The 16737-nt window shown below is 45.7% G+C and overlaps 1 protein-coding gene across 1 annotated transcript in view; it reads left to right on the top strand.

Moving 5' to 3' along the window:
* Positions 1 to 16737, top strand: part of SLC13A4 (solute carrier family 13 member 4) — a 57703-nt gene that overhangs the window by 14069 nt on the left and 26897 nt on the right. Inside the window, exons 3-9 of the mRNA XM_063930067.1 lie at positions 5724 to 5860; positions 6973 to 7154; positions 8867 to 8921; positions 9728 to 9767; positions 10288 to 10368; positions 11745 to 11932; positions 12092 to 12211. Of these exons, the coding sequence (XP_063786137.1) occupies positions 5724 to 5860; positions 6973 to 7154; positions 8867 to 8921; positions 9728 to 9767; positions 10288 to 10368; positions 11745 to 11932; positions 12092 to 12211 (803 nt within the window). The remainder of the gene's footprint in view (positions 1 to 5723; positions 5861 to 6972; positions 7155 to 8866; positions 8922 to 9727; positions 9768 to 10287; positions 10369 to 11744; positions 11933 to 12091; positions 12212 to 16737) is intronic.

Genomic DNA, 16737 nt, shown 5'->3' on the forward strand with positions numbered 1-16737 from the left:
GCCACCGGATTCCTGCCCACCCGAATAAGAAGTTTTTTATTAGAAATAACTGCACATGAGCGGAGGGAGGGGCTGGTAAATGAGGTCATCCCAGTGGGGCAAAGGTGGTACGGTTGGCAGACGCGTCACCAAGGTGACTGGTGGAAATTACTGAGTAACATTCTATAACTACACAACTGCGCGTCTCATTCTGTTCAGTGCGGTCACTGTGCGACTCTGCCCTGGAAACTACCCATAGGATGAGAGGAGATTGCTCCACCTCAGTTATATTATACACTGCTCCATTCATAGGAACTTTCCTATATGTCGTAACTAGATGACTGGTCACTTCTGTGAGTGCGGTCTCAGTGGAATGTCAGGACGGAAGACAGATTGGCCCAACCCTATGGCAGCTCTGTAATTGCCACTGTCTTATCCACACCGTGCGGCACGTGGAAAGTAATGCACCTAATGTGGCTGCAAATAAACAGGATCATTCTTCCCCCTTAGAGATGACGCTTCTGTGAGGGGGTGATTCAGACCTGATTGCTGGGCGGCTAAAATTGTTGTGCTGCGTTCAGATGGTCGCCGCCCAAGGGGAGTGTATAAATATTTGCCGTGCACATGTGCGATTGCATGTATACGCCGAGCTGCTAAAAATCCCTCAGTCAGCGGACCTCACTCACCAGTGAATGATTTTTCCACTGTGCGCAGCCCAGGACTTACTCCTACAGTGCAATGAGAACGGGCTGATCGGGGCCGGAACTGACGTCACACACCCTCCCTGAAAACGCTTTGGAATGCCTCACTTTTCCCTGACACTCCCAGAAAACGTCAGTTACCACCCACATGCGTCCTGTTCCTGTCAATCAGCATGCGAACGGCTGTGCGATTGAAATTTTCGCAACGGCCTGTCGCTGACCGGCGATGCCTGTTGCGGTTTGCCGACGCACATGCGCATTGCGGTGCATAAGCATGCGCAGTCTATTGCTGATTGCCCGCTGTGCAAAAACGCACAGCAGCAATCAGTTCTGAATCAGCCCAAGTCAGTAGGCAAAAATAAAACTTTGAATACTTTTGGGGTATGCTGAGACATGTAGTTCCACAGTAGCAGGAAAACCATTAAGTCACAATATCAAGAGACATATATATACTCGCATAATAATCATCACAATATGAATAAATGCCTAAACAATGCATGACTGCTATTCTTCTCCTGTAGATACAGTACGAGGACATATAGGAAGAAGAGGATTTGGTACGGCTTAATCAGAAAACACTTGCTCACTGACAGCCTGAAAACGTAATCTGCTGTTCCGAAGTCCTTTCCACTGATTTATTTTCAATTAGGGGAATTATCACCCAAAATAAAAAAATACATTATTGACATTATTAATAGACTAAAATATAGGATTAAATCTTGAGATAAAAAAATTAATAATATTAATAAAAGTTTTGTGCCTGAAATGAGCTGCTGAAAACTAAGAAATACACTGTTGTTAACATGTAGCAGATTTTGAACACAGTAATTTACCTACCCTAGCAACAGGGGTAAAAAACTGTGGGGGTCATTCCAACCTGTTTGCAGGCAGCGGTTCTTCGCTGCGGTGCGAAAGATTCAGAAATGCGCATATGCGGCGGATGCACTGCATACTTGCATCGTTTCCCGGTGATGATGGTCGCCCAGCCGCGATGCCGCCAGTGAGAAAAGTGATCGCAGCGGCGATCGCAAGAAGACGGACAGGAGGGAGGAGTTCCGGGGCAGATACTCACCGTTTTCCAGGCGTGGTGAGTCCAACGCAGGCGGATCCAGGTGTTTGGACGGTGGATGTTTGACGTCACAGCCGGGACCTTCATCGCTGGATCTGTCACACTGGGTAAGTAGCTGCAGGGCTGGTCTTGTTTTGCAGGAAACTTTTTTGGCATAGATCGCAGCCCTGAATTGCTAAAATACACTCCCCCATAGGCGGCGTCTGGTTGATCGCACGAACAGCAAAAAGTTGCTACGTGTGATCAACTCGGAATGACTGCACAGTGCACTGGTTGCACCCTTTAGTTAGGAAGGCCACTCTGAAATTGTTAGATTGCAACTATAGTGTGTTTCTTTGTTTTCAATAGAGATGTTCACTGACCCCCGTGTTTTGGTTGTGGATCTGTATTTTTTATGCTGAAAACATCTAGAATCATGTAATTTGGGTCTGTTTTAGTTCTTAGAGTATTATTCACCTCAATAACATAAATTTCCAGTCATTTACAGACAATTTGGACCACCTCACAGCTCATAATATTGTTTTCACCAGTAATGGCCAAAGCAGGAGCGTAACTACCATTGGTGCAGCAGGTGCTACCTCTCCCTGTACCCTACTGCCTCTCCCTGCCACCCACTACCTCTCTCTATCACTCTCTGCCTCTCCATGTCACTCTCTGCCTCTCACTGTTACCTACTGCCATGTGAGAGCTGCGGAACAAACACACGGTAGTTTATAGCACATTTATTAAACATTACCGCACGGCAGTGGCAGAAATGAAAAGTGGTACAAGATGGAATTGTCCTTGCACCCTCCCTTATGTTGGATATTAAAAACGACAAGCACTTCAGCGACAGGGGCTGACACTTTTGTGGCTGAAGTGCTTGGTTTGTTTGGGCCCCCACAAAACAAAGTACCAATGGGCTTAAGGCAGCTAACAGTGTTGTTTTGTTAATGATCTCTTCTGTACAGTGGGAAGATGATGTCATTATCATCCTCATCCTCACTCTCATCCACCATTACAGGAGTCTCTGTACATTGACATAATTGGCGAAAAGGTCTTCATCTTTTCCACATTTTGAGGAAGTAGCCTCCTACGCCAATCACTCACAAGGTCTCGGCTGTGCTGAAAACTCTGAGTACACACTAGAGGGTGGGCAGCTTTAGTAATATGCCTGACTGGCGTCTACGCTGCGTATCACCTAGTGAGTCCAAGGCTCCATGCATTGTGATCAGCGCAAACGGGACAACAAAGAAACACTTTATGTAAGCACCCTGTTGGACACCAGCCCTGCTTGTTTAGGGAAAGGTAGGGACAGCCACAGTTTTTCTTCCATCAATATGTTTTCTTCTCAAAAGACACTGGACCACTCTCCTTGCACATATCAGGGCTTGTATGTCTCAGTGTCTTTTCAAGGACTATGGCCATGTTGTTTAGGTCCTTTGGTGACATGAGATCATATGGAATAAACTCATTAATGACTCCTAGGAGTCTCACCAGGGCTCCAGGCATATTGCATATCCTTCTTTGGAAGCCAACAAATGTATTGAGAGGCGGAGAAACGCGTTAAGGACCGTATAACACCATACCAACTGGAACATCACTGTGGCTTTGCTATAATCTACATAAAAGTGACACGGATACTCCAGAGAAGGCCGCAAAATAGGTTTAAGCTCCAGCGGTCGGGAGACACCAGTCGTTAGCATGGTACTAATTATATGCTCAATACCTATTGGGATCAAGCGTTACTGCAAACACATATATACCAAGTATTAATCATTTATCATCTGACCAGGATTGTATCTGGAAGGAGGTGATTATAAGTTAATTTTAATTGTTTTTTTAGTTTTTAATTGCTTTTACGTAGAACTGCCAACTATAACTAACCGACTTACTGCCTTTTAAACAAGATACTTACTAACAACTTGCTACAGTGATTGCTCTTCTACGTGTTTGTAACGGGATCGGTATGTGTTACCGCCACACGGGATGCCGAACGTCAGTATCCCGACATCAGCATCCCAAGCTGTAAAATGCCAGCAGGGGGCCAAGCGCAACGAAGCCCCTTGCGGGATCGCTGCACTCGCCACGCTGCCGGCTCGGTGGCAAGCGTAGGTTCTGTTCTACTTCTATGGGTGTCGTGGACACCCATAGAGGGGGAATCACCTACCTCGCCGGTATACCGGTATATACGGTATGGTGTCCCTGCCGCTGTGACAGCCGGGATCCCAATGAGCGGAATGCTAACCGCATACCTTTATAACAGTATTATGCTATTTAGATGTAGAACTATTAGATTTGTGTTGTAATGTATGTTTTTTTATCTGTATTAATCTAAATACCTGCGTCTTGAATGCCCTGATTATACTTTTTTTTTCTTTGTCAAATTTTTGGGGGCTGACTATCCCCCTATCAGTGGCAGCTAGAGACACAGGTATGTGCTTAACTAACTGACTGTAACCCGTTCAGCGCCAGATCTCTCTTGTTTTGTTTCATTTTCTGATATCAAGCCACCATGATGGTGTCTCTTCAAGCAAACCGTACTGTGCAGCAGTGCGGTCAAAAATAATAAAAATTCTAACGCTTGGCACGTAAAGCAAAAACTTCAGGATGTAAAAAGGGAAATAATCTACAATAGACTATTTTAGTACAAATGGCATTTAATTGACAGACACTAGTCAACGACTTGGCATAAAGTAGATTTGTAAAGAACTAGGGTCATTTCCTGTGAATGCTTTAGAAATAATGTAATCTTTCTGACGTTGAAGGTGAGAGGTGAGGCAAAACTGCACTATATACTTCTACAACAGCATACGGAAATAAATGTATACCGTCTACAGCATCGAGGCTTCGCAAAGAGTTCCAGATGCTACATCCTGGTATCTCTGGAGTTAATCATGCCGATATATAAATGAACAGAACATGCAGCATCTTGGTCACATATGGTCTCGCATTCCGCCCACGACCTCCCACATCCGCTCTTTAAAAAAAAAAATCCTATTAATCTGAAAAATCCTATTTTCTGATGTCTGAATGTGTCGCTAAACAGTGGATCTGAAATTGAACAGACAGTGGAATCTGGATCTGTCCAGCAACATTATGGCGACGCGTTTCACTTTCTTTTCTATGTACAGATCTCTCCCCTGAGCATGCTAGTTCTGTAACTAGGTGCATGTAGCTGCTCCCTCGCACATCACTCATCTTCACTAACCTGTTCTTCTCCAGTAATCCTCTTCTTGTACCTCTATTTACACTTGGGGGAGATGTACCAAGCCTTGGAGAGAGAGAAAGCGAAGAGAGATAAAGTACTAGCCAATTAGCTCCGTTACACACTTAATGTTATTAAGGTTAATAATACTCTAGGAACAAAACAAAAAAAAGGCCCACATTATGTGATTTTAGCTCTTTTTGTAATTTTATTGCAAAAAAATAATAATCCAAAACCAGTCATGGCGATTTGGCAAATCTGAATCCAAATCCGGACGACGAATCAGAGTTAAATCGGCAAAAACGGTTCGGCACACATCTCTAATGCTAATGCCAGTCTCCAGATCTGTGCATCTTCAAGGAAGAATCAGGTCCTCCCACTATTTTTCCATCTACAGCTACAAACGTCATCATCAAAAATATCTGCACTTTCACCAGGTGCAAGAGATCCCTCTGAAAGAGGCTTCTCTACTGCGTACATGACTCAGACTAGCACGGAAGACATAAAAAAGGAAGCAGGTGGCACTCTACACACAGAGGGGGAGATGTATCAAACCATGGAGACAGATAAAGTAGAGAGAGATAAAGCTACAGACCCGCAATACGGCCCAGAGACAGATCTCTTGATAGTTACCGACTAGAAATTCCTATTTCATGCAAAGATCGGTCTGACTCAGAATTGCCCATAGATGCGCAAAAATGCGTAAAATTCACTTTTATTTGTGCCCATCTAAGAAGCTCCGCCCAACTCGGAATCAGCCCCTTAATGTGATGGTTTCTCCCGACAGGTGGCTGCGGAATACGTGAAGAACACGACACTGCTGTTGATGGGGGTCATATGTCTGGCGGCGTCCGTGGAGAAATGGAATCTGCACAAGAGGATCGCACTGAGAATGGTGATGTTGTCTGGTGCAAAGCCGGGCATGTAAGTACACGCTGCAGAAGAACTCAACCCTTTATATGCAGATAAGTCTCTTATTATTAGCAGTATTATACAGTAATAAGTATACAGGATACTGCGCAATACAGTAAGGTATTGTCATTGTGATGTCACTGCAACCCTGAGGTAAAAAATATTCCCGATAAAGAAAAAACAGAATACAAGCCAAGCCGCCCTTTCCCCTTACAATCATATCACAGTCTAGGAGAGATTCCCCCCACCTTCCCTGTCATACCGTGCCCCGCCCCCTCTCCCACACCCAAATAGGACGCCACACTCCGCTGGTCAGTTGGTGGCTTTGGAGCCACACATCAAACACTTAACAGATAATATAGCCCAAGATGGTTGTTCAATGCAGAATGGCTTCAACCCTGGGAGTATTCGCTTTACATCCACCCTATGACTTTGATAATGCTATGCCCACTCATGATGGGTGTGGATTAACAGATCGACAATAAATAGGTTGACAGTCAGTAGTAGGTCGACACCATATGGTCAACATGTATTGGGTCGGCAGGTACAAAAGGTCCACATGAAAAAGGAAGACAGTACAAAGGGTCCACAGATAGAAAAGGTCGATGGGGTCAAAAGGTCAACATGGAAATGGTTGACATAAAAATGGTCAACACAAGTTTCTTTGGTGTTGTTTTGTATGTTTCACCATGTCTGAGCTAAATTAGTGGAAACGTGTACTCTCTCCTGTTGACTGTCGATCTACCATCTGGAAACCCCTCATGACTGGGAGCATCATAGATACCAGGGGGCCACAAACACCCACAGTACCCACAGCACCGCCTCCGATGCAGTTATTCCAGGGGTATTGTCTGGAGAAGTAATGGGTTGCCTTTCTGAGCAGGCGCAGGGTGAAATCACGCAAGAATCTCTGCGCAAACTGGCGCAGTCCTCACCCAGCATCAGCCCCATAGCGTGACTATAAGCTCTAAGTAAATATACAAAGTCATATAATTTTATCATATTAATACCCACATACCTAGCACATATCTACCGCACGTCACTGGAACATAATGCATGTCACAGCATCCTGAGGGAACGGCTCACCATGGTGGCAGGAACTGACTCATTTCTGCTCCGCTCAGGCTCCTGATGTGTTTCATGTGCTGCACCGCTCTGCTCTCCATGTGGCTCTCCAATACCTCGTCCACGGCCATGGTGATGCCCATTGCGGATGCGGTTCTGCAGCAGTTGACCTGCGCCGATGAGGAGCATGAGGGGACGGTGGCGAATGGTTCTGCAGCTGTGGAGAATGGACAACAGAAAGGTGACTCTATAACTCTTGTGATAACCGCAGCTTGGAGAGAGATAAAGTACCAACCAGTCAGCTCCTGTCACTTTTTGGCTGATTGGCTGGTAATTTACCTCTCTCCACTTTATCTCTCATTGATTGCTTGAGTTGACATCAACTACTGTTCATGGTATCAAGATTACCCAATTTGTGCACAGGATAGGCAGTAATTTACCCTTCTTTTCTCTGGTCAAACCCTAGGGTTGTCTAGGGTTGTCCTAGGCATAGAGGACAACCCTCAATGTCTGGCGCCAACCTACTCTCTAACCCAATACAGTAACTGTTTAGGGTTGGCCATGGACCATTGATGGTTAGCAACCATCAATGGTTCCTTCTGTTGGTAATTATTTATATAGCGCACACATATTTCATAGCACTTTACAGAGAATATTTGGCCATCAGTCCCTGCTCTAATGGAGCTTTCAATCTATATTCCCTACAACATTGTCCCACACACACATTCACGCCAGGGTTAATAAGGGCCTGTAGTGCCATGCAGAAAACAGAAAAATGCAGGTGCACATTTCAAATACTAAGAATGCTAATAATCAGAATAATTATAATAAACACTACAATTTAACATGGAGAAATAATAAGGTTTCTTAGCACAATAAGTGCAAATCGATACCAGACAGTTCTACTTCCTGCAGTCACTGTGACGGGCGCGTTAAGAGAAGCAGGAGAAGAAGAGTACACTCTTTCCTTCTTTGCCCCTACTTCACTCACGTTATCAGTCAATGTGTTACAGCAAGCTTATGGTGAATGCAGGTAGATGGAAATGAGATTGCTGTCACAGCGCGCTTCTTCCTGCAATCGGTTTTGGGTTGTCCAGCAACAGGTTGGCTGGTGACGAGTCGACGTAGGGCTATAAATGTCAATACAATTGCCTGATGCCAAGATTGTATACTGTAGATCATTATTGATGTACTGTTTCCAAATGATTACATGTTGATACCTTGTCCGCAGCAAGTCAAGCAGAAGACTGAAGTCTGTCTCTAGGGAAGGTGTCTCAGTTCTTGGAGAGAGATAAAGTGGAGCAGTTGCCCAAAGCAACCAATCAGTGTCTAAAGGTGGATACACACTGATAGATATGTCTGCCGATCAATTGATCAGCAGATATATCTATGGACGGATCGGGCAGTGTGTTGAGCATACACACTGCCCGATCCGTCATGAACTGGGCGGGCGTGTACACACGCCCGCCCAGTTCAGCTGTCAGTCACACCCGGCTGCCGCAGCATGTGTACGGGCTGTCGGCCGCCCGTACACACATAGTGACACGCCAATATATCGGTAGATATATTGGCCGTCGGCTGTGCTGTGGGGTTGATGCGATATGTCTGTGAACGACGGAATTCACAGACATATCGGTCATACACACTGGCCGACGGACCTGCGATATATCGGTCATTCAAGAGAACGCCCGATATATCGGCCAGTGTGTACCCACCTTAACTGTTATTTCAAAGACTGTGCTAGATAAATGACAGTGAGTAGTTGATTGTATGTTTTGGGCAACTGCTCCACTTTATCTCTCTCTCCAAGGCTTGATACACCTTCCCCGTGATAGTAAATATTATAATTTTATATTACTGTCCCTTGGGTGGAGGTAAAGACACTATAATCTGCTTGTCACAAAGGATTTAGTATTGGGCTGGTCTGTCTGACACGCTGTGTTGGTATTTCAGGTGGAAAAGAGAAGCAGAACCAGCCGTCAATTGAACTTATCTTCATCAACGAGGAGTAAGACAAGACTAATCAATAAATTAGATTAATTATGGGTGAGATGTACTAAGCCTTGGAGGAGATAAAGTGGATGGAGCTAAAGTATCAGCCAATCAGCACCTAACTGCCATGTTACAGGTTATATTTGAAAAATGACAGTTGGTAATTTATCTCTCTCCATTTTATCACTTTCTAAGGCTTAGTAAATCTGCTCCTGAATGACAAAACCTCTCTATGATGCAAATGAAGTAATCTATCTCTAGTGTCATTGCCCGTATCTTCATGGCCCTGCTGGAGTGAAGCACCTTTACCATGTGTCAGAGTTAGCCTCTCGCTCGAAGGTTTGATACACCTCCCCCATTGTCCCGCAAGCGGACTGGTCACTGCCCACGCACAAGACCAGCCTACTAATATTTTGAAACGCTCAGTTGTATAGTCAACATTTTTATTAATATCATTAGTTATATTATTAAAATTTATTTTTAGAGTGCACGCATACTCTGCAGTGCTGTACAACTGGAAACAAGCACAATAATAAACCGAAACACAGTAGTAAGAGGTCCCTGCTGGCCGACTAATATCTGTAGGAAAAGAGGAGTTTCATACATGACCATTCCCACGATTTGTTTTGCTATAGATTGTTTTGTCCCCTCTCACTTCATAACTGGATGCACAGACATGCAATAGATGACAGCAGATAACAAATGGCGTTCCGACCCCACTCAACCAGTAGAAGTTGAGAGGGATTTATACTTGTTATTAAGGCAAATGTAGAAGGTATGATCATGGCAATAAATTGCTTGTCTGATTCATTTCCTTTTTAGGGCCACAGCCAAAGACCTGAGCAAACTCATCCAGAGCAAGGTAACGACATCTAAAGTCAACTACGCACACTAGTTTTTGATGGAAAACACTCATTTTGGGAGCCTGTAACTTGTGAGGAAGGAACCATGTAGTTAAGCAGTCCAGCTCCCAATATCCCTCATCCCCTGGTGTAGAAACAGGGACTAGGCTTGGACATTGCATAACATTAGCCGTGAGAGTGCTTGTGTGTACACGGCTTCCACACATACCCCACACCTGAATGTGCAAAATTACAGTAGAGCAACGTCACAGATTTTTCTTGGGCACGTCTATGGGCTGAGGAGGAAAATCTGTAATGTTTGTGGCAGCGGGTTACTGGAGAAGCGGTCCGAACATAGGCAACTTGCAGCTATCGCCAACAACTGAGTTGCCCCCCATAGACTTAGTTAAGAGAAATGGTTCTTGGGAAAGGAAGGGGGGGGGGGGGGTAATTTATGAAAGGGCTTTCTGAAATTAAAAGGAAAGCTTTGTTTTTTGGTATTTCGTTAGTGATTCTCTATTTCAATTTGTTCTCTACCAGCAGAATCTCAGCGGTGTTCATATGATTGCCAATCCCATGAGTTTTGTAAAGCCTTCCACCAATGGGCAGTCTCTCCCTCAGGTAAGACGTTGCTGGCTCCTAAAGCTTCTGAACTCCAATGATCTGGATGATCCTACAAAAATCCAGCCAGCTTCCACGCAGATCTATATCAATAAATTCACTAGCGCTCATATATTTTATTGATATTCTAAAGGAGAAAAATGAAAGATCAGCCAATTCACGCTGTCTGGGACTTGGCACATATTCAACCTGTGAACTGGGATAGTGATAGAGCTTTGCTATGATTGTGCTGTTGACATTGGGATCTTGCAACCACGTGTAGTTAAAGAAACCCTTAAATTAATAACGAATTGTTAGCACAGATTGCTTTTTATAACTTCCTAGTGCTATTTCTAGTCCAGCACTGTGACTTGGACAGCAACAAGAGGAGGAGACTAGACAATATTCTCAGGGACAGGGGAACGTCCATGGGTACACTACACGCCCCATCCCTCCTGGGATTCCACACATAGAAAAGTATCACATCAACCCTTTAGTGCAGATACTACCTGACTCTTGTGCTACATTTAGGCCATTAATTAATTAAGGACACTCAATATTTTGGGACATTGATAAGATGTTTGCAGTTTTGCATGGCTTCAGACGTTCCAGCCTTTCCCGCACATCTATTTTTTTTTTTCCTAAGATGCCTTATTTTGCCTTGAGATATCTCCTCTGTTGTTTACTGTTGTCTGGAGGCTAATTGGGTAATACGCAGCCCACTTTCTGTACTTTTATGTTTTATATACAATGTGATGCTGTGCTTGCCTTGTTTTTGTTATTGTAAAATCAATAAAAACTGTTCCAGAAAAACATAGGTTGAGTTTTCTAAATGATGGTAGACTTTCCCTTCGCTTACAGTAGCTCAGACTACACTATTCATTACAAATGTAAATGGCATCAAAATTAAATAGTCTACAGCAGTGGTTCCCAAACTTTTTTGAATCACGGCGCCCTAGAGTATCAGAAATTTTTTCACGACACCCCTAGGCCAAGAGTTTATTTTTGAGAAATTTAGAAAGAATTGTTAAATTAATTGTGTTTATATGTCATCTTTAGGTTCGATTGAGTTGTGAGGGACGAGATTTGCTTCTGTTTGTCCACATATTTTATGATTGACAGCCACCAACACTGGTTTTGCCCAGTACATTGACCATAAATAATTTGAATTGGTCCTGGACCACCAATCCAAGGCACCCCTGCAAGTGCTCTGAGGATACCCAGGGTGCCTAGGCATACAGTTTGAGAACCACTGGTCTACAGATACCATGGCATAGCCTACACATAATGTCCAAACCCTGCTGCACTGTAATATACATAGAGCTCTTATTCTTCTAAATGATACAGATCATGTTTTGGAACCCTGTTATGTATAAGTGCTTTATCCTTTCTTGCAGACACAGATTCTGGTTCTTCCATCGGCTGAGTGCCGAGACCCAACGGAAAAGGGAAAATATAGATCCAAACATGACCACATGATCTGCAAATGCCTGTCACTAAGTGTCTCCTACGCAGCGACCATCGGTGGCCTGACCACCATCATTGGGACATCCACCAGCCTCATCTTTCTGGAACACTTCAAGAAGTAGGTCACCTGGAGTAAAGGCCCAGGAGATAGAGACCATTCCCTCCCACCTGGTTTCACTGCCAGACTCAGGAAATGGTCAAAAATGTTTTGAAATGTTATTGAACATTTACAGTCACTGCTCTTATGTCGCACACATATTCCATTCTTGTATTTCAGCCGCTACCCGGATGCCGAGGTGGTGAATTTTGGCACATGGTTTGTGTTCAGCTTGCCCATTACTGTCATCGTCCTGCTGCTGACCTGGATGTGGATGCACTGGCTGTTTCTTGGTTGCAAGTGAGTTGGTCAAATGAGACAAGAACATCAAAGAGTCCTTCTAGTCTGTTCTATAAAATGCAACATACTCAGCTCCATCAGGAGTTTGGCGTGTTAACATGTAAATGTTGGTATGGTCCTAATGTCGAAACATGTCAACACTGATGACATGTGTCATGCTCAGAATTTTAACGACACAGTGCTAAGGCGGAGCAGTGCTATGCTCACCCCTAACCCTAAACATAATCCCAACCTCCCCATCAGTCTAACCCTAATGTCGGCATTCTGCAGAATGTCGGCATTTGAAATGTGGACACATCAGAAATTTACATTTTGAAGATGTCAGCATTCTGCAGATGTCAGCATGTTCCATGTCTACACAGTATTGACAACCTAACTGTCGACATTCTAGTGTTGACATGGTGACCGCATCCCGCAATGATTTAAAATAAGAATTTACTCACCGGTAATTCTATTTCTCGTAGTCCGTAGTGGATGCTGGGACTCCGTAAGGACCATGGGGAATAGCGGCTCCGCAGGAGACTGGGCACAACTATAAAGAAAGCTTTAGACTACTGGTGTGCACTGGCTCCTCCCACTATGACCCTCCTCCAGACTTCAGTTAGGATACTGTGCCCGGAAGAGCTGACACAATAAGGAAGGATTTTGAATCCCGGGTAAGACTCATACCAGCCACACCAATCACACCGTATAACTCGTGATACAATACCCAGTTAACAGTATGATAACAACTGAGCCTCTCAACAGATGGCTCAACAATAACCCTTTAGTTAAGCAATAACTATGTACAAGTATTGCAGACAATCCGCACTTGGGATGGGCGCCCAGCATCCACTACGGACTACGAGAAATAGAATTACCGGTGAGTAAATTCTTATTTTCTCTGACGTCCTAAGTGGATGCTGGGACTCCGTAAGGACCATGGGGATTATACCAAAGCTCCCCAACGGGCGGGAGAGTGCGGATGACTCTGTAGCACCGAATGGGCAAACTCTAGGTCCTCCTCAGCCAGGGTGTCAAACTTGTAGAATTTAGCAAACGTGTTTGACCCCGACCAAGTAGCTGCTCGGCAAAGTTGAAGAGCCGAGACCCCTCGGGCAGCCACCCAAGAAGAGCCCACCTTCCTCGTGGAATGGGCTTTCACTGATTTAGGATGCGGCAGTCCAGCCGCAGAATGTGCAAGCTGAATCGTACTACAGATCCAGCGAGCAATAGTCTGCTTTGAAGCAGGTGCACCCAACTTGTTGGGCGCATACAGGATAAAGAGCGAGTCAGTCTTTCTGACTCCAGCTGTCCTGGAAACATATATTTTCAGGGCCCTGACTACGTCCAACAACTTGGAAGCCTCCAAGTCTTTTGTAGCCGCAGGCACCACGATAGGTTGGTTCAGATGAAAAGCTGATACCACTTTAGGGAGAAACTGGGGACGAGTCCTCAATTCTGCCCTATCCATATGGAAAATCAGATAAGGGCTTTTACATGACAAAGCCGCCAATTCTGATACACGCCTGGCCGAAGCCAAGGCCAACAACATGACCACTTTCCACGTGAGATATTTCAAATCCACGGTTTTCAGTGGCTCAAACCAATGTGACTTTAGGAAATCCAACACCACGTTGAGATCCCAAGGTGCCACTGGAGGCACAAAAGGGGGCTGAATATGCAGCACTCCCTTAACAAAAGTCTGAACTTCAGGTAGTGAAGCCAGTTCTCTCTGGAAGAAAATCGATAGAGCCGAAATCTGGACCTTAATGGAACCCAATTTAAGGCCCATAGTCACCCCTGACTGTAGGAAGTGCAGGAAACGGCCCAGCTGAAATTCCTCCGTTGGGGCCTTCCTGGCCTCACACCACGCAACATATTTTCGCCATATGCGGTGATAATGGTTTGCGGTTACTTCTTTCCTAGCTTTAATCAGCGTAGGAATGACTTCCTCCGGAATGCCCTTTTCCTTCAGGATCCGGTGTTCAACCGCCATGCCGTCAAATGCAGCCGCGGTAAGTCTTGGAACAGACAGGGCCCCTGCTGCAGCAGGTCTTGTCTGAGCGGCAGAGGCCATGGGTCCTCCGAGATCATTTCTTGAAGCTCCGGTTACCAAGCTCTTCTTGGCCAATCCGGAACAATGAGTATAGTAGTTACTCCTCTTCTCCGTATTATCCTCAGTACCTTTGGTATGAGAGGAAGAGGAGGGAACACATAAACCGACCGGTACACCCACGGTGTCACCAGAGCGTCCACAGCTATTGCCTGCGGGTCTCTTGACCTGGCGCAATACTTTTCTAGCTTTTTGTTTAGGCGGGACGCCATCATGTCCACCTGTGGCCTTTCCCAACGGTTTACAATCATGTGAAAGACTTCTGGATGAAGTCCCCACTCTCCCGGGTGGAGGTCGTGCCTGCTGAGGAAGTCTGCTTCCCAGTTGTCCACTCCCGGAAGGAACACTGCTGACAGTGCTAACACGTGATTTTCCGCCCATCGGAGAATCCTTGTGGCTTCTGCCATTGCCGTCCTGCTTCTCGTGCCGCCCTGTCGGTTTACATGGGCGACCGCCGTGATGTTGTCTGACTGGATCAGTACCGGCTGGTTTTGAAGCATGGGTTTTGCCTGACTTAGGGCATTGTAAATGGCCCTTAGTTCCAGAATATTTATGTGCAGGGAAGTCTCCTGACTTGACCATAGTCCTTGGAAGTTTCTTCCCTGTGTGACTGCCCCCCAGCCTCGAAGGCTGGCATCCGTGGTCACCAGGACCCAGTCCTGTATGCCGAATCTGCGGCCCTCTTGAAGATGAGCACTCTGCAGCCACCACAGCAGAGACACCCTTGTCCTTGGAGACAGGGTTATCAGCCGATGCATCTGAAGATGCGATCCGGACCACTTGTCCAACAGGTCCCACTGAAAGGTTCTTGCATGAAACCTGCCGAATGGAATCGCTTCGTAGGAAGCTACCATCTTTCCCAGGATCCGCGTGCAGTGATGCACCGACACCTGTTTTGGTTTTAGGAGGCCTCTGACTAGAGATGACAGCTCCTTGGCCTTCTCCTCCGGGAGAAATACTTTTTTCTGTTCTGTGTCCAGAACCATCCCCAGGAACAGTAGACGTGTCGTAGGGACCAGCTGTGACTTTGGAATGTTTAAAATCCAGCCGTGCTGTTGTAGCACCTCCCGAGATAGTGCTACCCCGACCAACAACTGCTCTCTGGACCTCGCCTTTATCAGGAGATCGTCCAAGTACGGGATAATTAAAACTCCCTTCTTTCGAAGGAGTATCATCATTTCGGCCATTACCTTGGTAAAGACCCTCGGAGCCGTGGATAGACCGAACGGCAACGTCTGGAATTGGTAATGACAATCCTGTACCACAAATCTGAGGTACTCCTGGTGAGGATGGTAAATGGGGACATGCAGGTAAGCATCCTTGATGTCCAGTGATACCATGTAATCCCCCTCGTCCAGGCTTGCAATAACCGCCCTGAGCGATTCCATCTTGAACTTGAATTTTTTTATATATGTGTTCAAGGATTTCAATTTTAAAATGGGTCTCACCGAACCGTCCGGTTTCGGTACCACAAACATTGTGGAATAGTAACCCCGTCCTTGTTGAAGTAGGGGTACCTTTACTATCACCTGTTGTGAATACAGCTTGTGAATTGCCTGTAACACTGCCTCCCTGCCTGAGGGAGTGGTTGGCAAGGCAGATTTGAGGAAACGGCGGGGGGGAGACGTCTCGAATTCCAGCTTGTACCCCTGAGATACTATCTGAAAAATCCAGGGATCCACCCATGAGCGAGCCCACTGATTGCTGAAATATTTGAGACGGGCCCCCACCATACCTGGCTCCGCCTGTGGAGCCCCAGCGTCATGCTGTGGACTTAGAGGAAGCGGGGGAGGACTTTTGCTCCTGGGAACTGGCTGTATGCTGCAGCTTTTTTCCCCTACCTCTGTCTCTGGGCAGAAAGGACACGCCTTTAACCCACTTGCCCCTATTGGGCCGAAAGGACTGTACCTGATAATACGGTGCTTTCTTTGGCTGTGAGGGAACATGGGGTAAAAATGTAGACTTCCCAGCTGTTGCTGTGGAAACGAGGTCCGAGAGACCATCCCCGAACAACTCCTCACCCTTATAAGGCAGAACTTCCATGTGCCTTTTGGAATCTGCATCTCCTGTCCACTGCCGAGTCCATAACCCTCTCCTGGCAGAAATGGACATTGCACTAATTTTGGATGCCAGCCGGCAAATATCACTCTGTGCATCCCTCATGTATAAAAGTGCGTCTTTTATATGCTCTACGGTTAGCAATATAGTGTCCCTGTCTAGGGTATCAATATTTTCTGACAGGGAATCTGACCACGCAGCTGCAGCACTGCACATCCATGCTGAAGCAATAGCTGGTCTCAGTATAACACCTGTGTGTGTATATATAGATTTCAGGATAGCCTCCTGCTTTCTATCAGCAGATTCCTTCAGGGCGGCCGTATCCGGAGACGGTAGTGCCACCTTCTTTGACAAGCGTGTGAGCGCTTTATCC

The sequence above is a fragment of the Pseudophryne corroboree genome, chromosome 6, assembly GCF_028390025.1.
Source record: "Pseudophryne corroboree isolate aPseCor3 chromosome 6, aPseCor3.hap2, whole genome shotgun sequence".
Taxonomy (NCBI): domain Eukaryota; kingdom Metazoa; phylum Chordata; class Amphibia; order Anura; family Myobatrachidae; genus Pseudophryne; species Pseudophryne corroboree.